At 41.3% G+C, this 24461-nt stretch overlaps 1 protein-coding gene across 1 annotated transcript in view; it reads right to left on the bottom strand.

Moving 5' to 3' along the window:
- The window catches only part of NIBAN1 (niban apoptosis regulator 1), a 171444-nt gene that overhangs the window by 13292 nt on the left and 133691 nt on the right, over positions 1 to 24461 (bottom strand). The window contains exons 6-10 of the mRNA XM_043484731.1: positions 16752 to 16867; positions 9922 to 10026; positions 9444 to 9606; positions 4050 to 4237; positions 1022 to 1183 (exon numbers count right to left, since the gene is read on the bottom strand). Of these exons, the coding sequence (XP_043340666.1) occupies positions 1022 to 1183; positions 4050 to 4237; positions 9444 to 9606; positions 9922 to 10026; positions 16752 to 16867 (734 nt within the window). The remainder of the gene's footprint in view (positions 1 to 1021; positions 1184 to 4049; positions 4238 to 9443; positions 9607 to 9921; positions 10027 to 16751; positions 16868 to 24461) is intronic.

Genomic DNA, 24461 nt, shown 5'->3' with positions numbered 1-24461 from the left:
TGACTGTCACACTCACGGGTTAGGAAATGGAAGTGGTTCAGATTTCTTATTCTCTGCGCTTATGCCTATATCCATTTCACCTTAGAGCAGTGCTGTCAAAAGAACTTCAGTTAAGCCGCTGGCCAATTTTGCTCCTCATTCATCTTTAATCCTTCACAATTCAGAGGTTAGATAATAAATAAAATGTGCCACTTATTCCTGCCTATAACTTTTAAGGAAAAAAAGAAATCTCCTTTCTTCCCCAAGCCTATGATCTGAAAGTATCCAACACAATAGCTTCCTCTGAGCACTTTCAACGGCATAGTGAATTTATCTAAGAATCTATCTCACTACCAGCTCCCTGCAGTGGGGTCTGGCACAATGTCCAGCCCGCAGGAAGCTCCCCAGGAATACTTGCAAAGTAGAATTGTACTTTAACGCCTTCAGTAATCACACCCTTCCTTCATTTAGAAAGCGTTAGAATATGGAACGAATTTGTGCTATTCATCTCAGTTCCTAAAGAAAAAGTTCTTTATGGGAAGGAAAAAGGAATCTATGAAGAAATCCAAATTTAAAACTGAGATTGATTGACTGATTTAACTAGACTAGGGAATTGATTCAAGCTAGTGGTTCTCCATTCTGGCTGCATATTAAATACAGGAGGAAAGAGAGTGGGAGAAGTTTTTTTAATTACAAAAAATATATATCAAAATCACTGGGAGTGTGGCCCAGACATCAGTATTTCTTAAAAGCGACCCAGATGATTCCAACATAAAGCCAACATTAATAGCACTGACTTGACAAGTCAAGTAATTATCAATTAATGCTACTCTATTTCCCTGAGACATTTCTTCTCTATGATGCTCATCAACATGGAAAAAATGAAGCCAGCTGGAACAGGACAAAACACGTCATCACGCAACATGATGACTAAAGAAACGGGCCCCGTCTCCCCAGCCACGCCAGCACACCTGTCTCATTTGCCGCGCCTGATTCTCTGCGGCCCCATCCTCTTCCACCACGGATGACCCCCCGCCCCTACCTCTTGCATGTAGTTTTGCGTCCTCTGGACCACCAGATCGATGTGGGGGAACCTAAAGCGGCTCTTGAGATCCTGAAGGTGCTCCTGAAGCAGGTTGACTTTATTATAACAAGGCTCCATCTTCACGGAATCCAGTGGAAGATTCATAAGCTGGTCTAGATGCTGCATTTTGGTGGAGGGAAAAATAACACACCTTCAGACCTAGAACTACATTACATCACTATTGTGTGTGTGTGTGTGTGCTCAGCCTCTCAGTCGTATCTGACTCCAGGGACTGGAGTTTACCAGGCTCCTTTGTCCATGGAATTTTCCAGGCAAGAATACTGGAGTGGGTTGCCATTTTCTACTCCAGGGGATCTTCTTGACTCAGGGATTGAACCTGCGTCTCTTGTGCCTCCCGCAATGGCAGATTCTTTACCACTGTACCACCTGGGAAGCCCATTACATGACTATTACATAAAGTCTAAACAATCAAACATATGTTATTATGTAAATCACTTCTCAGATCCCTACATCTGTGATATCTTCATTGTCTTATTTCCCTCCTTTGATGGGTCCCTAGGACAGCTCTCTTGCTAGGACGGAGACAGGTAGAAGAACCAACTGGACAGTGGACACATCCAAGGAAGCATTCCATGGGACTCCAGTCTTGTCAAGCTCTTGATGGACTCCAAGTACCCACTTCCAGAACCCAAGAGTTCAGCAAGTCTCTTTGGCACATGGAACTGCTGCTGGGCTCACATGCCTCCAGAGCCTTGTTTCATGAGAGACATCCCTCTCAGAAAATCCCAGGGAAGTCAAGATGGCCCCTGGACTCCTGGACTCTAAGAGTAAAGCCAGAGTCCCCGGAGCTCTCTGAGGCTTTGTCTGTGCCCAAGGGCTTCCCTCTGCTAGTAGATGCGGGCTGCAGAGGAGGGAGTGAGATAGGAAGAAGCGTGGTCTAGAAGAGGTATCCAGTTTTAAAAACTGGGGTTCCCCATCCTCTAGTCTGTACAAGTGATAGCTTGATCAATGAGGCCATACAATTCCCAGCAAGAGGACAGCAACAGACCTCATCTGCTAAAGACTTTAAGTATTACCACCACAGACTTACACTATGAGTGATTTCATCAACAGAGTGCATCCTATTTTCCAAGCCTATTTAAAAGTGATTTTAAAAACTGAATTTTGGAGTTCTAGAATAAACAAGAGGGTGGGTGGAGAAAGAGAAAACAGAATGAAGCGTGCTGAAAACACAGGCCTAGGGAGAACCGGGGAGAAACAGGGTAACTGTGAGCAAGACAGGATATACTTGCTGTCTGAGTTTCAGGTCACAGAAAAGAGATAAGTCTAGATTTCTAGATTTCTCTAAAGAAAAATTTAACAAGGGCCCACTTTCATGGTGCTTGAAAGAGGAAAATATTACTCCCTTAAGAAATGAGTTCTAGAGAACTCCACTGAAGTAGAATTAATGACCAAAACCATGCTGTCAAACTTGTCCCTTGTCACATAATTTGCAATGTGTCTACTTTTTAAAATAGCAATTAAACAGACAGGAGAGGAAAAATCTGTTACCACTTTGCTCCTGTAAGACTAGCAAAAAGTTGAACAAGTGATTCCCTAAGGCTCGTGAGAAGAAAGTCCTTTGCCAGGCACAATTGGTGGAAATGTAAAATCTAAATCCTTTTTGGGGGATGTCAATGGAGACATCAGTTAACATGAGAAAAATTCCCACCTTTCAACCTAGCAGTCCTGTCCTAGGAATCAGATTCCATATATGTAAAAACTTCAAAGTAAATGAATATATGTTACAAGGTTATTTATTGCAGCTTTTTCCTGGTGCTAGCAACATTTGGATAGTTGAATAAATCACGGTGTGTTGGTACATGAAATATTATGCAGCCGTTACAAAAAATGAACTATAACATTAACTTAAAAACAGTTTCATGAGGTATTTTTGAATAAAAAAACAGAAAAGCAAAGCAGTAGATATATAATATAATCCCATTTTTCTAAGAGCAAACAACCTAAAAAGACATATCCCACAAACATGTGTTTTATATGCTATATGAGCATGGAGAAAAGCACAGAATAGCATATGCTAAGTTGACACTAGTTGCTTGAGTGGGAGGAGGGGATGTGGGGGAAGGAGGGAAAGTTAAGTTTTACAAAGGCTATCATGAGAAACTTCAAAATACTAACAAATGATCTTGTTTATATACAATTTTGTGTATGTATGCATAAAAAAAGAAAGTTGGTTTTTTGGGTTTTTTTTTTTGGTTTTATCCACTGTCTTGACTTGCAGGGATGTTCGTCATGATACAGCAAGTGTGAAATAAAGCTGCCCGGTTACGTCTGTCACTTTAGGGTACAGCGAGTCCTCTGGAGGTCTTGTTGAACCAGACTGCTGCTGGGCCCTACCCCAGGTTTCTGATCTGGTAGCTCATCGGTGCGGCCTGAGAATTTGCATATTTAGCAGTCATATGACAAGGATGATGATACTAGTCCCAGGAACATACTTTGAAAAACACAGGTTTTTGTCATGCTTTTGGAAGCAAATTGACCAAAACACAAAATATATATAAATGAGGATATATGCATATATATTTGTACAGGCAAGGACAAAGCATGTGAAAACACATACTAAGCTATTTATATTAGTTAATTCAAGGAGTTGGAAGTGGAGATACTTTAGGAGTTGGGAGTGGGCTAGAATTAGGTGGGTATGAGCGGTGGTGATTAATTTTGCTTTTATGTAAGTATCTTTGTATACTGTTTAACTTGTACAAGCATGTTATTATTTTCGTAACATGAAAACCATTAATAAAGGAAATCAAGTAGATGGATGGATGAATGGATGAATGAATAACATGGATGAATGAATGCCAGAAAGACTAGATGAATAGATGGAAAGGCAGATGAATGGAAGGCAGGGCAGAAGAAAAGACTGGAGAGAGAGGGAGGTAGGGAAAAAAAGAATGAATGAATGCAGACAAAGACCCACAAAAAGACAGAGCATTCCCACCCACTCCTTTGCTTCATACCCTACCTCCTTTAGCTGGGCACTGTCTTTGGTGGTCTGAAAGCTCTGGCTAAGTTCATCCACTTCTTTTTCAAAGAGTGAGCGCAGTTCACTGAATCCCGAGCTCACGGGTCCCATCAGCTCCTCCAGAATGGACCCCAGGAACGGCTGCACACTCTCTGCACAGCTTCTCTCTGCTGGCTGAGCCACCATTGCTGACGGAGGAAATAGCCAGGAAACTGTGAGTGATGGCAAAGCTAGATTCAGAGGCACTGGAGCCAGGCCAGGCTGGACAGTGCCCCACTGAGACATTTAACAGCCAACGCAAGCTCAAACAGGCAACACAGATGAACAGTATGTTCTGTGCCAGGACTCACCAGAATGGAAAACCATCAAAGAGAATCTCTCCTTGAGAACTCAAACAAAGAGAAACCCCTCCCCAAGGTTACCTCTGCCCTGGGATGAAATACATTTTTCTCCTTGGTCCTTATGAATAGACAATGCTTAATACAAAAAAATGAAAATGCTAATGACTCATCTATTTCCTATCAATCATCACCATTATAAATTCATAGTTTGTCTTCTAAAAACACATTTATTAAGTTTTTAATTCATTTTTCTAAGAGTTAATCAGCTGATCTAATTCAATTTTCCTCCCCTCTCCTCAAGGGCCTTTTAAAAATTTCAAGTATGGTTTCTTTTTAGGCAAAATGGAAACAAATTCCAATCGGTTTGCCACCCCGCCTCCCATCCCCACACCCAATTTTTAAAAACACGCTATTTTTTCCTGATAATCAAGGATGACAAACTTAGTGGCAAAAATATAAAGAGTACAGAAAATCATAAAAAGGGACTAAAAGGTTCAGGAGGGAGGGGACACATGCGTGCCTATGGCTGCTTCATGCTGATGTACGGTGAAAGCCATCACAATATTGCGGTGTAATTATCTGCCAATTAAATTTAGAAAAGGATTTAGACAATGTAACCATACTCTTTCTTTCCAGAGGAAACACTGCTCTTTGATTTAGAAGAGGACCATGGTAAAGATCCTGATGCAGTACGTCTGGATAGGCCATGGAAATCTGTTTTTTTTTTAAGTGTTGAAGCAATTCTCATGATTTGCCTGGTTGAGAAGCACTGAGGCAGTGAACTGGAAAAGGCCTGAGCTAGCTCTGTGGATGAAAGGCTAGCTTTGTGGAGCTTGGGAAGTCACCGAGCATTCTCACAGGACCACAGAACTGAGAAGGGAAGTACAGATTCATCTTGATGTCCAGGTCCTCATCCTACAGATGGGGAAGGGGGCTGGGAGATGTCAGATGATTCGAGCAAGGTCACACCCTAACTTTCGGATCCAGATTTACAATTCAAATAGACTTCTTATTTTTTATTGGCAAACAACTTGCTTATGGTGAGAAGAATGGCCACTTTCTCACTTTAATTTGCAGAAATCTTTCACAGGGTTACAAAGGATCAGACTGCCTCTTGCTCTGAAAATCTGACATGACCGATACCATTGATATTATGTACTTATAAATATTTGAGATAGAAAATATTAACCAGGTCATAGAATTACTAGGGGAAAAAAACTTTCTATTGTAAAATTCAATGAAACAATCTATGACTCCTAAAAATAACTAACTTACTTGATATCAAAATGCAAAATTGTTTGCCGGGAGGATAAATGAATTATTTATAAATTAACTCTGGGAGAAGAACTATGTGAAAAGCGTCTAATTGAAATTTCAGAGCAATCAAGATCATGGCTAATATATAGCAAAGATTTAGTAGCTGGCTGGTATGCCCTGCTGGGTGGGGGCAGAGATGGGTGCAGGAAGGGGTTGTGGGCAGCCATGCGCCTCTCTGCCAGACCTCCCCTTGCCTATGTACCAACCGTGGGCTCCAGCCCCCTCTCTGTGCCTTTATTCAGCGTTCCTTCCACCTCTGCCTTCCTTCCTCCACTTCTGTTTGTAAACATCCTACTCACCTCTTCAAGGCCAAGTTCAAATTTCACCCACTCGGAACAGCCTAATGCCCTGAACTACCGCCCAGCTTCCTGAACTACGGTCTACTGGTGTTTCCCTAATGATCAAATAAATTTTACATCCCACACAAGTGTGCTCTGCTATTTTTCAGGGATGCAGAGATGAATCATGTGTTGTGGCACATTAATTCATGAGCCGTACATTAAATTCAGTTGAGCAGAGTGATGAAGAGAGAAAACCCCGGAGCTGCGGGCTGGGTTTGGTCTGACTGTTTCACAGTCTACCTTTGGAATTACTACAGGCAAATTACTTCATCTCTACTTCAGTTTTCTTATCTGTAAAATGGGGCTCATAACAGTAATTACTCTGAGGGTTATGGTGTGGATTAAATGAGTTCGCTGTGTTCAAAATGCTCAGAACTGTGTGTGATCCTCTGGAAGTACTCAGAAACTGTCAGCTCCTACTGTATCTGTTAGTAATATCATCCTTTCCAATCGACTGACATTAAAACATTCCTTTCATTGTGAGGGGCCCACATGACTTTTTTTGAAGCTGAAATGGTTCCTGCCTGGGAATCATTGTGCCCTCTGTTCTTGCCTTTTTTGTGGCATTTGTCATATTTTTCCTTCTGTTTTGGTGTCTGTGACATGACTTTTATCCTCTCCTACTTCCCTTCTTCCAAGGCGCCTCATAGCCCTTGTATTCAGCAGGGGCAGGATAAATGCATATTAAATGCTTTGGTATTTGTGCAGCAGAACTTAAGCCAAGAATCACATGGGAGGAAACAGAGAGACTGCTACTTTAACACTCCCGAAGTTTTTTTGAAATCCAAAGCCCTTTATCAATGCAGCCCGATATGCACTTTCTTGTTTTAAAGGGGAAGAACAAGAGGTCTGGTGAAAATGTGTTTCTGATATTCCATTTTTAAAAGACCTGATCATGACTTCCTTTCAAGGCTTCCTTTAGGGAAACCAAAACCAGTCCAGGGAAGAATATTTTTCCATCTTATGTGAAGGGATTTAGGCAAGAGAGAAAGAGAGAGAGAGACTCATTTAAATCAGGCCAAGAGAATGGCCGCCATTCGGCTCAGCTCCGCTCCGGTCAATAGGAATGTATTTGGCTGTGGCAGTTCAGTGCTGGCCGTTTTAAGTTGTATAAAGCATTTCAACCTACAGTCAACTCCAGAGCAGTCGTGCTAATAAAGGAATAAGAGACCTGGATAATAGGAACCAGAAAACAGTCTGAAGTTAATTTATATCTGGCTGGAGAAGGCATTGCACGAACAGATAAACAATAGATTCAGACGCACACACCTTGGCTCTAGTTATGCCTCCTGGAACCTCCTCCCAGGAGGACTTGTTAGAAGAGCCCAGCGTGAGCTAGGCTGCAGCATGAACAGAATCTGAAGTGTAGAGGATAATCCTCCAAGCAGAAAATCCCATTAGGTTCCACGTCTCTTGAACACAGGAACTGGATCTTCCCTGTTCGCTGCTAAAGCTGCATCGCCTTGCTCAGAAAGCACTTAGTGAATGTCTTTTGAATGAATGACTGAGTGAATAATTTGAAAACTGACTACCTAAGAAAATTGCTGATAAACAATCACAGATAAGCCAGCATGCTTCCCTCTGAAATGATGTTCAGTGGGGTGTGCTTTGGGGTATGTAGGAGGCAGAACCGTAGAATTTTATTCTGTAGAATTTCTTACAGGCCATCTATAGCCTCCTGTGAGGAAAGAGGCAAGCTTTTCTCTGTCAAGGGCCAGGTCAGGAACATTTTCAGCTTTGCCGCCCGTAAGATCTCAGTTCTAACAACTCAGTTACGCTCCTGCAGTGCCAAAGCAGCCACAGACAATACAGAAAGGAGTGGGCACAGCCATCTTCCAGTAAAATGTAATTTATAAAAATAGTGGCAGGCTGGATTTGACCCAAGGGCCTCAGTATGCAGACCCTGATCTCATGGGCCCTTGTGATTTCAAGAGGAGGGCACCGAGGCACACAGAAGTTGAGCGACCTCCCTGATCCCACAGACCCAGCTAACGTTAGAGCTGGGGCCACAGACGGTCCCCAATTTAGGATGGTTCAACTTTCAAGCTTACAATGAGGTGAAGAAAGCATTACCCGTTCAGGAGAAGTGTTAATCGCTCAGTCATATCTGACTCTTTGTAACCCCACAGACTCTAGCCCACCAGGCTCCTCTATCCATGGGATTTCCCAGGCAAGAATACTGGAGTGGGTTGCCATTCCCTTCTCTAGGGGATCTTCCTCACCCAGGGATCAAACCTGGGTCTCTTGCATTGCAGGCAGATTCTTTACTGTCTGGGCCACCAGGGAAACTACTTCAAATTTTGAATTCTGATCTTTTCTGGAGCAGGTGAGATGCAGCATGATGCTCTTTTTGTGATGCTGGGCAGGGTTAGCAGCTGCAGCTCCATCAGGTACAGGATCACAGGCATAAACAACCAACACACTGACAGTCAGTCTGTACCCAGACAAACCTTTTTGTTTCCCCCCTTCAATACACTATTCAATAAATTACATAAGCTATTCAACACTTTATTATAAAATAGACCTTGTATTAGGTGACTTTTCCCAACTATATGCTGATATAAGTGTTCTGAGCATGTTTAAGGTAACTAGGTTAAGCTATGATATTGGGTAGGTCAAGTGTATTAAGTGCATGCATTTCAATTATGATGAGTTTATTGGCTCGTAACCCCATGGTAAGTGGAGGAAGATCTGGAAGATCTAGATTTATTGACTCTAACCCAAAAGCTTTTTTTTCTTATTAAAGGAAAATCCATTATTCACTGATCTGGATATTCACTGTGAGTCTGCATATACCAGACACAGTACTAAGCATCAGGAATACCTGAGTGAACCGGGGTGGCATGGCCCGACTCTTTAAGAGCTTACAGCAGGTGGAGGGCAGGGCAGAGCCATTACAATTTGGAGTAAGAGGTATAGTATCAGGACCCACAGGCACCACTACAGGCAAGAGGCACCATTTCCTCCAGCCTGTGTCACTGAGGTTTCCATGGGGAGGTCCAGGCCCTCAGCAGCACCACCAGCATGCTCCTATTACAAGTGTTACCATTTGCTCCCAAAGTCCCTCACTTTAATTCTCCTCTGAAACGATGAACTCTCACCATGTAAATGCTAAGTCACTTCAGTCGTGTCCGACTCTGTGCAACCCTATGGATTGTAGCCCACCAGACTCCCCTGTCCGTGGGCTTCTCAAGGCAAGAATACTAAAGTGGGTTGCTGTGCCCTCCTCCAGGGGATCTTCTCAACTCAGGGATCAAACCTTTAAGTCTCTTAGGTCTCCTGCACTGGCAGAAGGGTTCTTCACCACTAGCGCCACCTGGGAAGTCTCACCATGTGGTAGAGCTTTAAATGCACAGCTTATCTGGCTCAGAGGAGCAGGCATTATCTCCACTGACCTTTGATCTTTCCAATTAAGAAGTTCTTTGAGTTCACAATCTGATCCATGTCTGAACGGATGGTTCCTTCCAGGCCCTTCGTCAGAGCCCTGCACTCCTCCTTCAAGGCACTTAATCCTTCTGAAACTTGATGCTGAACGAGGTGGTAGGCCTCTTCGAGGAGCTGAAAGGAGAACAACACACAGATTGGGGCTCTGTCACGCGTCAGGGCCTGACGGAGTCAAGCACAGGAGGGTGGGTTAATCACAGATGACTGCAACATAAACAAAACTGTGTGCACATTCTAATTTTTCTTTCAAAGTTTGAGTTTGTTTGGATTAGTCCTGATGTATATGAGACTGAGCAGACTGGGCAGTTCTCCACCCAGGGAAGGAATTATGTATTAAAAAAAAAAAAAGAAAAACAAGACCTTAAAAAGAGAAGGGAAGGGAATGTTCATTATGAGCAGCAGATCTGGCAGAGCAGAATCATCGCTTACCCCAAACCAGGCCCTCTTTCTGTCGTTCTTCTTCCCCTTCATTTTAGGCAGGATGTCTGTCTGAAGGGTTGGCATGAGCTCCTCCATTACGAGGTTACTCAGGATCTGTCGAGAGGAAGACAGCCACTATATCTGTGTCTCTATTTCTGCTTGCCAAGGCGGAAGTGAGGGGTGGGATGAATTGAGAGATTGGGACTGACATATATATATACCACTACATAGAAAATAGATGACAGATTACTAATGGGAACCTACTGTAGAGCACGGGGAACTCTACTCAATACTCTGTGGTAACGCATAAACCTGTAGGGGAAGGAAATCTAAAAAAGAGAAGATATTTGTATAGATACAGCTGATTCACTTTGCTGTGCGGCAGAAAATAACACAATGTTGTAAAGCAACTATACTAGAATTAAAAAGAATGCTTAAGTGGAGAAAAAAAAAGGAGGAAGAAAGTCTCAGAGCTGGTTTAGCTGGTAACACCTAAATCTGCGCATCAGGCCAACTGAAGGTGTCATAACTGGCCACCCCTGTCCTGAATATTCATTGGAAGGACTGATGCTGAAGCTCCAAAACTTTGGCCACCTGATGGGAAGAACTAACTCAATGAAAAAGACCCTGATGCTGGGAAAGATTGAAGGCAGGAGGAGAAGGGGATGAAAGAGGACGAGACGGTTGGATGGCATCACCAACTCAATGGGCATGAGTTTGAGCAAACTCTGGGAGTTGGTGATGGACAGGAAAGGCTGGCGTGCTGCCATCCATGGGGTCGCAAAGAGTTGGATATGACTGAGCAACTCAACTGACTGACTGTCCTGGCTACTTAAGATTGTCCTGCACTCCATGAAATCTGGTAGGTTAACAGTTTAACTCTGGGTCTGAGACCTCAGAAATCTCTAGGAAGAGTCATAGAGGGTAGATGTTCTAAATATCTGCAGGGAACAGTCATGCCTGCTGACATTTTCCCACTGGAAAGGACAAATTTCTCAACTTGAACTTCTCCTATTCGAAACAGAACAATCTAATGCATTTAGGATAAGAGGGGAAACGTGAATTATGGATAAGGGTATCCTTAGCAAAATTGTGAAGGGGGTCAGGCTTGGTTTTGGCAGCTTGAGTCCTTGTCTGTAGCCCCTGAGACCATTGTTTCCTCTTGACCTTTCCTGGGATCTAAGTGTCTTCATGCTCTTTGTCCCTACTGCACCCTGAATCCCATCTCCATCTTCTTTAAAGTTTAGAAAAAGAAGGAAGGAACTAATACTTTGGAACAATTGGACATTGGTGGAATGAGAATATGGGAGAGGGGGTGTCTACAGTTTTCAGAGTATTTTTTTTTAATTGTTCCCAAGTCTTTCCTAAAATTTTGCTTGGCTCAATGGAAGTGTTTCTTTTGAATGTGAGCAGTGATTTACCAGTCTGCACATAAGGCCCCACGTAACACTGGCCTTTCTTCTTTATATTCCCCCACTGGAATTGGAGCAGTTTTGTTGTTTAGATTTAGATCTGCCATGAGTTTTAGGGCTCAGAGCTCAGCTTTCAATATCAGGCTGCAGCCCAAGATTTAGGACAAGAGTAACTTGGGGAAAGGAGGCAAGCAGAATCATAGTAGAGAATCATTTGACATCTGCTCTGTGAACTGAAAAAAATATTTGTCCAAAATAATTGACCTGCTCATAAACACTCAAATTAAGATTTGGGAAAGACTTTCTCTGAGGTCACTGGTCAGCCTCATGCTAGTGGAAATACTCATGAGCTCACTAGAGTTTGCCTTTCAAAACGGCTCTGTTTACAGTGGGCTGTAACAGTCTAGATGAACTGAACAGGAACACTCCCAGGGTGGAGGGGGGTGAGTCGCTCAGTCCACCTAGATCTGCGAGTTCCTAGGAGAGAAGGCAGGGAGTCAGTGCAGCCGGGGGGTTCCATCATCTGTGATGTGGAACTTCAGGAGTGACAGATTGTAACAGGGGTGGGATTCCCACTAGTCCTAGTAATTCAATGCCCGGGATGTTTTGACCTTTCTTAACCATTATCTGGGGAGCGGTCAAGAGGTCAGTTCAGTTCAGTTCAGTCGCTCAGTCGTGTCTGACTCTTTGTGACCCCACAGACTGCAGCACGCCAGGCTTCCCTGTCCATCACCAACCCCCAGAGCTTGCTCAAACTCATGTCCATCGAGTCAGTGATGCCATTTTTGAGGATTTTTGAGGCGCTTAAGAGAAACTTGACATGTGTAAATCCCATAGAAATCAGCAACTGCCCAAATTGGGTTGAAGTACATAATTAATAATTCATGAACCTTATCTTGCCCAATGGAGTAAATTCTTGTTGGAACACACCTGCTCAAGAATGATGAAAGCGTTGGTACTGGGAGCGTGAGCTAAGAGCCTAAGGAGACTAAAGCCAGAACTTAAAATCAATGGGAAAATATTGTTTTAGTTCAAAAGTATTAAATTCACAAATCATAATAATTATCCAAATCCATCCTTTTGCAGAGACTGGCTCGAATCTGAGCATGAGCGTGAAGAAGATTTGAAAGATGAAAATGTTACACAGTCCAAAGAAAAAGAATGCTCCATTTTGGGTGGGCTTGTAGTTTACTTTTAGTCTTTCCCATACAATGTTCCAAGAAATTTGGTTCTATTTTATAACTTAAGGGATTGGAAAGGAAATATGTCTGGAAAAAAAAGAAGGGGGATGAGAGTGGGTTTTGGGAGAAGGAGGGGCGGGGAGTGTGAGATTTGGGAATAGCCCTTGGGCAGGCAACAGCCAACTCTGTCTCCTCCCAGCAGTTCATCCTGTCTCTGTATCTGTCAGCCCCAGCCCTCTCTGACTGCGAGCGGCTCCTCACCAGCCCAGGACCTGCCCTGCGACTCCCTACCTTGGCCAGCCCTCCATGAGCAGGGTCCAGAGCCCTGGAGCTAGCAGGGAGAAAGCAGTTAATCTAATAAAAACCAATCATATTAATGAAGCGGTTCCCCAACCTTCTTCCTTCAGAATAGAACCCACTGAGTTTTACCATAAGGAACCTAAAAACATTTCCCGTGCTTTAAAAAAAAAACGGCGTGTGTGTACATTTAACTGCTGGGATTTAACTGGGAGATTTAAAAATTCCATCACACACGTAAGAAACGAAACACACCATTCGGCTGATGGAAACCAACAACCCTAGGCTCACTCCCTGAGCTGTTGTTCAGTTGCTCCTTCATGTCTGACTTTTTACGACCCCATGGACTGCAGCATGCCAGGCTTCCCTGTTCTTCACTATCTCCCGGAGCTTGCGCAAACTCATGTCCATTGAGTCAATGATGTCATTCAACCATCTCATCCTCTGTCGCCCTCTTCTCCTCCTGCCCTCAATCCTTCCCAGCATCAGGGTCTTTTCCAAGGAGTCAGTTCTTCGCATCAGGTGGCCAAAGTATTGGAGCTTCAGCTTCATTCCGTGAAGGCCACACTACATTTACCTTCCATATGCTGCAGCTGTGGGGAAGGTTTGAGGCCCAGCAATACTGTCCTCTTTACTGAGGCTGACTCCATGGTCGGACCAGGCTGTTGGCCTCGTGCCTCTCGTGTTACTGAGCAGCCAAGTGTGAAATAATCCATTTAAAGGGGGTCACACTCAAGGTCATCAGAAAAAGATGACTTGAACATATGGACAGGGGAAAAATGTGGATAGCTTTCTGGTCTTGAAACCACCCTGATGTGTGGGAATTTTGAGCTGTTCTCTTAGCCCATCTGGTTAATTTAAAAGCAAATAAAAAATAAATCACATAACTTGTATTTACATTTTCCAAAATGCTTTCCCTCATGACTTCACTTGATACATTTTTAATTGACAAGTAGAAAATATACTGATGCTTTTACTGGGGTACAAATATTTTCACCTTAATAGTCTGTCAGGCAAATTATTCTAAGATATTTGCTTTGCCTGGACACTTGCCTAAAATAACCATCAGCACGAGGGCATGCCATACTAGCTGAATGAGTCATTACTATGAAGATAATAATGTAGCATTGCTGAAAATCTTCTGAACACAGTCTCCAAGGGTAGAAGGGGTTAGGATAACGTCATGATGAAGTTCTTAGCAGACACGAAAACAATGCAAATAAATTCAGTGCTTTAAACAAAAGATGTCATATTCTCAAACTCAATCATGCTATGCCCTTTTCTTTAACTACTTGATAGCTTCTTTGGGACCTTGGCCTGTTTTTTCTGTGAGAATGAGGATAGACGTTGCTTCAGTTCCACGGGTAACGGTTAAGATGAAGATTACCCTCACCAGGCCTCACACAGGAAAAGTCTTGAAAGTTATTTCCTTTCAGCATCTTCTTCAAGGTTCACCTGACATGGCTCAAAATGCATTTCTGTCACAGACTGGTTTTGTGACCTGGGCCAACTTCTCTGAATGTTCTTTCTCCCGCCTGGAGGGTACTGGACGAATAATCCTGAAATGCCCTTCCAGTGCTCACATTTTGTGAGGTTGTGACTTCACGAAAGAAACTCAGATTGCTGGAGGAGCAAAAGCGTTTACTGATTTCTTCTGTTTCTTTTTCCCCTTTAAGGTATTTTTTAATTTTTAATTTTATTTTTAATTGGAGGATAATTACAATACTGTGTTGGTTCCTGCCATACATCAACATAAATCAGCCATAAGTATACATATGTCCCCTCCCTTCTGAACCTCCCTGCCACCTCCTACTCCTTCCCACCCCTCTACGTTGTCACAGAGCCCCAGTCTGAGTTCCCTGAGTAATAGTCATTCCCATAGTCATTCCCACTGTCTCTCTATTTTACATATGTTAGTGTATATGTTTCAAGGCTACTCTCTCAAATCATTCACCCTATTCTTTCCCCACTGCATCAAAAAGTCTATTCTTTATGTCTGTGTCTCCTTTGCTGACCTGCAAACAGGACCATCGGTACCATATTTCTAGGTTCTATATCATAATATATGATAATTATTTTTCTCTTTATGACTTACTTCACTCTGTATATTAGGCTCTAGGTTCATCCACCTCATTAGAATAGACTCATATAAGGTATTTTTTTATTCTGCAAAATTAGCACCTTCCTATGACTGCTGCTAATGCTTTATGATGCCCATATATGTACAGACCACACATGGTCCCACATACACCTCTAAGGCTGCCTTGTTCTCTGGATGCTTCTAGGTATGTCTCGCCTCACCAGAATGGCAAGGCATGAGTCATTTCATTCTCTCGCACCTTAAAGCAATTCACACATATCAGCCCAAAGCAAAGAGCAGAAAGTCAATCCTCCCCCTTCAAAAAAAAAAAAAACCCAAACTCAATACTCAACTCTCAGAAAAGAATTATTAGGTACCTGCTTTCCACGGGACAGTGAAGGAATATGAGCTGATATAAGATTTCAAATGAAAGAAAAATTAGACAAGTACCTTAGCTTAACTCAAGGAGCTAAATAACTGTTTAACTTGAAACTATAAATGGATGTGCTTCCTCCAAATATGAGAAATCAATAATTGACTAAAGTTCTTGAGTAAGTCTCAGGATGGGAAATAAAAATGAGTTTAGAACCTACTGAAGAAAAAGAAGGGGGAGGAGGAGGAGGGGAAAGAAGGAGGAGAAGGAGACAGAAGAAGAGGAGATTCTGTGTCATATGTTAAAACAATAAAGAACAGCCCATTACCATGAGAAAATGTTTTTAGCTTTAGATATTTAATGACCATATAAAAGCAAGATATCATCTGGCATCTTCTAAATACTGTTCCCTAATAACAAATTTCACTGGCCCCCAAAAGAGGCATTCTGGGCTATGAGGGAAGTTAAAGAAGAGCATTCTTGGACCCTCTGTGCTTCTAATTAAATAATGTCCACACTCAGCCTCTTCTTCCTGACTGAATCAGCCTGTGATTGGTGTCCTCATGGGGGATGGGGTCACATCATGAAACATAGTTTCCTTGGAGATCCATAACAATGTACCTGGTACCAAACCAACCCAGTACACTTAGCCCCTGATTGACATTTAATCAAGGTCATGGGAAACTATGGACCTGGATCACAGGAAATAGAGCACTAGAAAAGGCAAATGAAACATCTAGAAAACTATCTAATGCTTTCAAATTTGGTATCCTTTAACTGAGTGAGTGAGTGAGTGAAGTCGCTCAGTCGTGTCCGATTCTTTGCGACCCCATGGACTGTAGGAGCCTACCATGCTCCTCTGTCCATGGGATTTTCCAGGCAAGAGTACTGGAGTGGGTTGCCATTTCCTTCTCTAATCCTTTAATTACTTCATTTATAAATCATTCCATAGATGAAGACAGCTATTTGCCAACTACTTTTCCAACAACATCTTATTTAATTCTCACAACCTTGTCAGGCAAACATTATCATTCCTATTTTTTCAGAGGAGTAACCTAAAACTAAGAGAAGTTAAATAACTTGGCAGGCTTTAACCCAAATCTGCTGACTTAAAAGTCCCGCCATAAACTTTGCACTATGCCACACTGCTCACATATTGCTGCTAGTCTCGAAGCATGGGTCACTTGAGAGAACACGGTTTTTCTGGAAAGAAATTGGAAGTTGCTCTTCCACTGCAGTTGCAGTTGTCTGGGCTGCCCTGTTGGAGGTCTGGAGGTCTGGATGTATGGAGTGCCCAGTCTGGAGGTCTTTAGAGTGCCCAACAGCTTGCTGATCAAACGCTTCTAGACAATGAGAGAAATGGCCTATGGAACCACATAGGAAGATGGAACCGCATCTTCCATGCCTGCAACTTTTTTGTTTGATAGTTTATTATGATCCTGACCTCCTACCACTTAGACAGAGAATAGGATCCGAATTTCTGAGCCCCATGTTACCTGGACTTCATCCCCAGTGACCATTTCCCATGAGCCATAGTGTCCTTTCTCCTGTCGAAAGAATTGAACAGCTTCCAAAAAGGCTTGGGCTTCAAATGTTGTCTGCTTCATGTAATCTAAAAGAAAGAGGCAAGGGCATTTAGCAAAGAAAAAATTCTTAATTTAATATTCTTCCGTGGTTCAGAGACCAATAGCTGAATATTACAAGGAATAGAATTATGAGACACAAAAAAGTTAAGCAAGCACTGAATTGAAAGTTCATTTGCAGGTGGGGACATCCCTGGTGGTCCAGTGGCTAAGACCCCATGCTCCAATGCAGGGGGCTGGAGTACCATCCCTGGTCAGGGAACTAGATCCCATGTGCTGCAACTAAGAGTCCAAATGCCATAACTAAAGACCCCACGTGCTACACCTAAGACCCGGTGCAGTCAAATAAATAAATTTTTTTTTTTAAAAAAGGAAACAACAACAAAAAACCTCCAAGTTCATTTGCATGAATGAAAAGGAACTTTCAGGTATATATCACATGACTTCCTCATTATACCAGGTGATTAATTCTATCAGTTACTAGACATGCTGGTTATGACCAGAAGCAAATCTATCCTCATTTATCTCTCTTGTAAATGTTTCCCTCAGACATCCAGGCTCTAGTGGCTTTATGCCACCAACTCTAACACCTCAGTGAGGCAGACTATTCTTTACAGTGCCTCATGTATCCAAGGTACCCCCTCCCAGTTTCCCAAACAAAATATCAACTGATACCAACGTTTTGTCAAAAGGACATCAATATAAGAGGCTGATTTTTGCAAATGAAGGATAATAATTGTTAAAACATATAGTAAGAAACTGTTACTTCTGGGTATGTTACGCAGGCCAGTTGAAACCTCACAAAACCCTCTGAGGTGAGTGTTATTATCGTCTCTAGTTTATGGAGGAGGGGACTGAAATCACAGGAAGATCAATTAATTGCCTGAGATCATGCACCAAGAAGGAGATGAACTTGGGCAGTCTGACTCAAAGTACCACACTATACTACCTCACATAATCATTTTGGGGTTTGCCTTTCCAAACAGATTGGATTTTAAAAGGCATTATATCTGAGAGGTAATATCCTACCACAAAGGAATGGATACCTAATGGTACAGGATTTTTAAGTATGCTGAATGGCCTTCCCAGAATTCCAAAAATCACTCCATGCATGCAAAGATGCTCAATTTCTGCTATGGACTGAATGCTTGTATCTCCTAAAATTCATATATTAAAACTCCAATTCCCAAAATGTGATATTTAGAGATGGAGGCTTTGGGGGGTAATTAGGTCACGAAGGAGCAGATCCTTTATGTTGGACCTAGAGCCCATATACATAATACACAATGGAATACTACTCGGCCAGAAAAAGGAACAAAATTGGGTCATTTGTAGAGACCTGGACGAACCTAGAGTCTGTCACACAGAGTGAAGTAAGTCAGAAAGGGAAAAACAAATATCATATATTAACACACTTTTGTGGAATCTAGAAAAATGATTGTTGTTGTTCAGTTGCTAAATTGTATCCAATTCTTTGCAATCCCATGGAGTGTAGCCTGCCAGGCTCCTCTGTCCAGGGGATTTCCCAGGTAAGCATATGGAGGGGGTTGCCATCTCCTTACTGGCAGGGCAGAAATAGACACAGACATGTGGACATGAGGGGAGGGGGAGGAGGGGTTGGATGAATTGGGAGATCGGGACTCACATATATATACTGCCATATGTAAGACAGAGAGCTAGTGGGAACCTACTGTACCCCTCAGGGAGCTCAGCCCAGGGCTCTCTGCTGACCTGGGGGGGGATGTGGGTGGGCAGGGAGGCTCACGAAGGAGGGGATACATGCGTAGGTATGGCTGGTTCGCTTTGTTCTACAGCAGAAACCAACACAGCACTGTTAGGCAACTATATTACAATTTCTAAAAAAGGAAAAAAAAAAAAAAAAAGGAAAGCCTCACTCCCTCGCTCTCCTTCCTCTGTCTCTCTCTGACTCTCTCTCTCACCAGACACCAGATCTACCACTGCCTTGGTCTGGGACTTCCAAGAGTATGATATTTGTTGGAGCAGCCCACACTAACCCAGAGAATTTTCAACACATAAAACTAGCTCATGGAGGATACAGTGACAACCAAATTATAGGAATATTAGCAAGGAAGTTAATTTTAGAAATAATCTAATCTAACAATAAAGAAATCAAAACTTAGGAGAGGGAAATAAAGTGGGCAAAGTGAAGTGACTGAAAGGGCCAAGTATTCTATCTTCTGCTTCTCCCCAGTAGGACACAAAGTTCTTTTGCCAAGAGCATAGGATCTGTATTCATAGGGTGATGTTAGACTGGTCAGCTGAAGGCAGCTGATTTGCTGGGGGGACCTTCAAAACTTTAACCCGTGGGACCACTCAGTCAGTGACTCAATGGCTGATTCGGGGACTGAGCAGAAAGAACCTAAAGAGGATCAATCTGCTTCAAAGGGGGACAATCAATTAATAAATTGTAGATGACTCTTTTGAGACTGGCTTACTAGGTCATAAGCCTCAGGCACTTGGAAAAGAGAAACTACAACTCAAGGAATAGCCTCTATAAGAGGATGAGCAAAATTCTTCACAATGAGGATACCGTGATGCCCAGAAGGTCCATATTCAAAAATGTGAAACAGTAACTGACATTTCTAATATCAACAGAAAGTTGTGGTTAAAATCTAAATCAGAAAAAGGGCATGTCCCAAGAATCAGGTTTTTAAATTGAAGCGTTTTCTTCTTTGTTATTATTTTTTCTTGGTTTGGCAATTGATTTAGTGTTTAACCTTAGAGGTTTGGAAAACACAAATTAAGATTTTGGTATAAAATTGACAAGGGGGCTGTGATATGGGACTCAGTACACTGGGAGGAACTATACCAACTGAGATGGAAACTGTAATTACTACATTGAGATTCAAAACTGACTCATGAGCTCTTATTTTTAACAGCTGTTTTCATTTCCAGCCTAAGGAAACAAAGAGATGGAAGAAAATGTGGTACTTAGATGAAGTGAGTATTGCCAGACCCGTGAACCTAGGAATGAGGTTTAAGTTCTTGAGGTCCTTACAAGAAGCATAAATTTACTTATTTCTTCCTGAACTGATCCAAGTAACTGAAGGAAGAATCTGAAATCCTGTAAATACCATGTATGTCTATATGAAAAAAAAAAACTATGACACTCGCACTGATGGTTGACTTTTCAAAGATCTTCAGAAAACATAACTGAAGAAATGAGATTTGAAGGCAAAATGTGGGAGTCAGAGAGAAGTCAAAGAAGGAATAGAAGAGCTAGAATGTAGTAATGGTGCAGGATGGAGCACCTTAATATAGGCAGAGAAGAAAAGTATTAGTAATCAAATGGACCATAAAGGAAATTATAGTCATTGAACAGTAGTAATAAAATTGAAAAGAATTTGAAAAAATTTAAAAGAATAAAGACATGAATCTCCATTTTGGACTCTACCATTAAGCCAGACTTAGATCAGATTTTAAGTATTCTTTTTCCATATGGTAAAAAGGGTCTAATTACTGATTTCATCATTAGATTTTTAGCTTATAAAGTGATTAATTTATATAAAACTTTTAGAATAGTCCCTGCCACATAATAAGTTGCTTTATGGATACTGGTTCTCATGATTATAAACAAAGTTCAATAGAAACTGCCAGATCATTAAGGAAATAAAGAACAAAGGTTTGCTTTGTAAAGGACAGAGCTACACTGCAAGGGTTATATGATATTCATTTCTTCTAAGCTGCTTGCAGAGGCATTGCTGAACTCAGCCAGAATGTACAGGTGTTTGAAAGAAACCAGATTATCAGTTATTTAATCAACTTCCTGCCACAGATCCCATGGGAACAAATTCCAGGATCACAATCACCCACTCTCCTGCCAACAAGAAATTGAGAGTTAGTTCAATGGCCCCCAGGATCAACAATGGTTTTTGGTCTTTCAGCCTTCTTCCTGCAAGATGACTCACAAAAATGGCAGGCATCAACTCAAACTCAACTTTTCCAGCATGCTGTAGTTAAGAGGATGCTCAATGACACAGATGTGCTGAGAAGAACTTAAGCATCGTTAAATCCAGCTCCTTCATTTTATGGACAAGGAAACTGGAAGAAGAAATGGTTAATTTCTTAGCTGAAGGTCACACAGCTGGTCAGAATCAGAGCCAAGAGTTGAAAAAGTGCCTCTGGCATGTCACAAGCAGCCTCGGCATTCATGCTCACTTAAATCATAGACTATGAGAGTTAGAAGTGATCTCAAAGGTCACCCACCCCAAGCTCTTGTTCAATGCTGGGAGCCTTCAGAATTCATGACAGACACTCATCCAGCCTTAGCTTGACTATTTCCAGTGACAGGAAGCTCACAATGTAATGAAATAGTCTTTTTCTTTTTTTTTTTGTCACTGAACTGTTATAATTATTTGAAAATTTTTCCTTCTGCTGAGCCAGAATCTATTTCCACAAACTCTCATTAATCCAGCTTCTGCCTTTCAGAGCAAAACAGACAAGTTTACTCTTCTTCCACATGGTATCTAAAAGATAGCTGAGTATTCTCATTTTCCTGCAATCATCTTTTAAACAATATAACTTAGGGATTTGTTTTTTAGAAGTTGGCCCTCCTTTTTCCTTCCTTCTCTTAGTGACCATTTTGAATCTATCAATATATTTCTTAAATTTAGACCATGATTGAATACACTACAAAGAATATTGTCTAACCAGTGCAAGTTATATAAAGTAGAAGGATTATGTTCCTTTTTCTGGTCCCTAACCTCTTTTTTCATCAATCACACCATACTTTTGGCTCATACCTTTTTCGTAGTCCAATAAAACCCCTACAACTTTTTCATATAACACCCTTGTCAATCTAAGCCTTTTCTTTTTTTTTTGGATGAATTTTTAAAAAACTCTTTATTTTGTGTTGGATCATAGCCAATCTAAGCCTTTTCTAACCTGTATTTCTGCTTTTGATTTTGAAGTGCAGGCTTTAACACTACCCTGATTAAATTACAACTTGCTATGATGAGTTAGCACCCCAGAACCTGCCAAAATCATTAAAAAAAATTGTAATTCTGTCCCTAGACTCCCACTTACCCCAGTATCATCTGAAAACTTGGTGGGCTTACCTTCTACGTTTCTATCCAACTCACTGACAAAAACATTCATCAGATCAAGGGTGAGGACAGAGGCCTGCGAAACTCTAAACATTTTAGGAGACAGATGGGAGATACATCTTGGCCATTCAGTCAACAATCACATCCTCAGGGCTAAGACATGTCTATTTTCCTTAGTCTCTTCCTAGTTCTCATCTGTGCAGCTGCACGGAAAACTCATATTTGGGAGACATGATTATGAATTTTTGCAAGGGAAAGAAAGCTCCTCTAAGTCCCGTTGGGACAATTATTCAAGGGGCCAGCCAGAGAGAAATCGCTTTTGTTTTTTTCCACTTATACAGATTTACTGCACGTCTGAGTCAACTGAAATGCCAAAGCTCCAAGGCCTATGTAGTCATTCTGGATTTTGACTCTGGCTGCTATGTCGGGACTCCCTGACTCGGGCTGGGTTTGGAAGCCGCCTTGTTATTTTATTTCATCAGTAAACTGTGCCAAGCCATGTTAGCCAATCTGCCTGGTGATTTGTGCAAGTTATGTAACGGCATTACTCACTCCACTGCTATGGGGCTCATCTCACTAATGTATACTTCTAAACTGTCTTCAGCTTCAGGTCATATGTCGTCTTTTTTTAGGAGAGCTGCAGCAAGGCTGTTTTGTCCTAGTTTCTTTTCCAGAGCAGAGAAGCAGCACTGGGGGGAAGGAACCAACATTTCTTGAATTCAGTTATGGAGTATGAGGCATAGGAGATGTTTACACATACTATCTCCTATAATTCTTCCAATAATCCCATTAGGTAGGACTTCATATTCCCACTTTAAGGCTGACCAAAAAATGGAGTTTCAGAAAGGTTAGCTAATCTGTTTAAACTAGTAGATAGACAAGCAAGGCCTCTTTGCTTCCAATATCCTGTTATAACACTCTCTGGTTTCATTTTTTTTTACTTTTTATTTTGAGATAATCATAGATTCACATTTTTATAAGAAACAATACAGAGATTCAATATATCCTCATCCAGTTTTCCCTAATGGAATATCTTGTAAAAAACTATGGTACAATATCACAGGTAAGAAATTGACATTGATGCAATCTAGCCACCTTATTCAGATTTCATCAGTTATACATGCACAGGTTGTGTGTGTGTGTGTGTGTGTGTGTGTGTGTGTTGTAGCTTAACTTAAGAATTATTTTAAATTTTATTTCCATCTCAAAGTTTAGAATCATATAATTCTAGAGTTTAACTATACCATAGGGATCATTTAGTCCAAAGCATTCATTTAATTAGTGAGCAGCTTGAGGGCTATAATGTGATATGCATCATTAAAACAGAATAAAACCCCCACATTGGAATTAAAAATGAATGATATCTGTCCCAGTAAAATGGTAATAAAAGTTTTTATTTTTATTAAAAAACTTATTTATTCATGACCAACTTAAGCAAACATTTATTACCAAATTGTAAATAATAACTCTTATGAGAACTAGCTCCAGGATTAATTAGAAATCCGTAAGTCATATTTTGTAAACTGCCAGACTAAAATATTCATCTACATCTACTGGCCAAATCATACCTGTGTTAGTGAGCGCAGACCTACTAGAAAGAGAAGAGGAATAAGCCAAGAAGGAATGTATATATCCTGAAGATCCAGGGATCCCAGGATGAATTATAATGGCATTACTTTAGGTGAAACTACTGTACAAAGATATTAATACAAGGACTCACCCTGAGGATATAAAAGACTTCTTAAACTAAGGAAAGAAAGGCATTTCCATTGTTTTGATAGAATGTCTTCACCACACAGAAAAACTGCATTCCTCATCCAGCTAAAACGGGTGCATCTCATAAATTTTTGACTTGTCAATAAGTAAGACTATTAACACAGAAAAGGAAGTGGTGATTACTAAAACAAGCAAAGACAAACTAACCTCATTTCCTTTAGATAGACATATTACATTGGTAGAATACCTACCATTGGCTTTGGAGACATCCTGTATCTAGATTTTAGAAAGACAAATATTAAGAGTTTTGCATAATTTTGACTGACATACTGAAGAAACCTAGATTAGTTGATAACGCAAATAAACATAATGAAGTAATGCAACAGCCTAAATGATGGGTGCTGGTTAAAGGGCTGATGTTACTGACCTCCTAGAGGAAAAGATTATCAATTACTTGGAAAAGGTAATATATAGACAGACAGAGATAGTTAGGTAACCCTAGGGTTTCACTTAACTGTGAACTCAGTGGTGTGATTCAGTGAAACACACAGCAGGTGAGGTTGGACAACAGGAGTGTGGAATATATCAAATACAATGACGGTCACAGATAGATTCTAAGATATACTCCTCTGAGCTTATCATTGAATACTTCCAGCGCATGCTGAGCAACAGAATATCTTTTTTAAATGTTAAAAATAAAGAAGAAAAGGTGGAGAACTTCTGAAGAAGACCAAGTAAATGAGGAATCTCCCAGCCTTGGCAAGAAAAAACCTAGAGGGAAGAAATCATTTTCTGTAAGATCTGCAATGTACAAGAGGACTGGATTTGTTCTGTATAGATT

The sequence above is a fragment of the Cervus canadensis genome, chromosome 13, assembly GCF_019320065.1.
Source record: "Cervus canadensis isolate Bull #8, Minnesota chromosome 13, ASM1932006v1, whole genome shotgun sequence".
Taxonomy (NCBI): domain Eukaryota; kingdom Metazoa; phylum Chordata; class Mammalia; order Artiodactyla; family Cervidae; genus Cervus; species Cervus canadensis.
The sequence above is the reverse complement of the archived record's forward strand: the minus strand, read 5'-3'. Positions and strand labels throughout refer to the sequence as shown.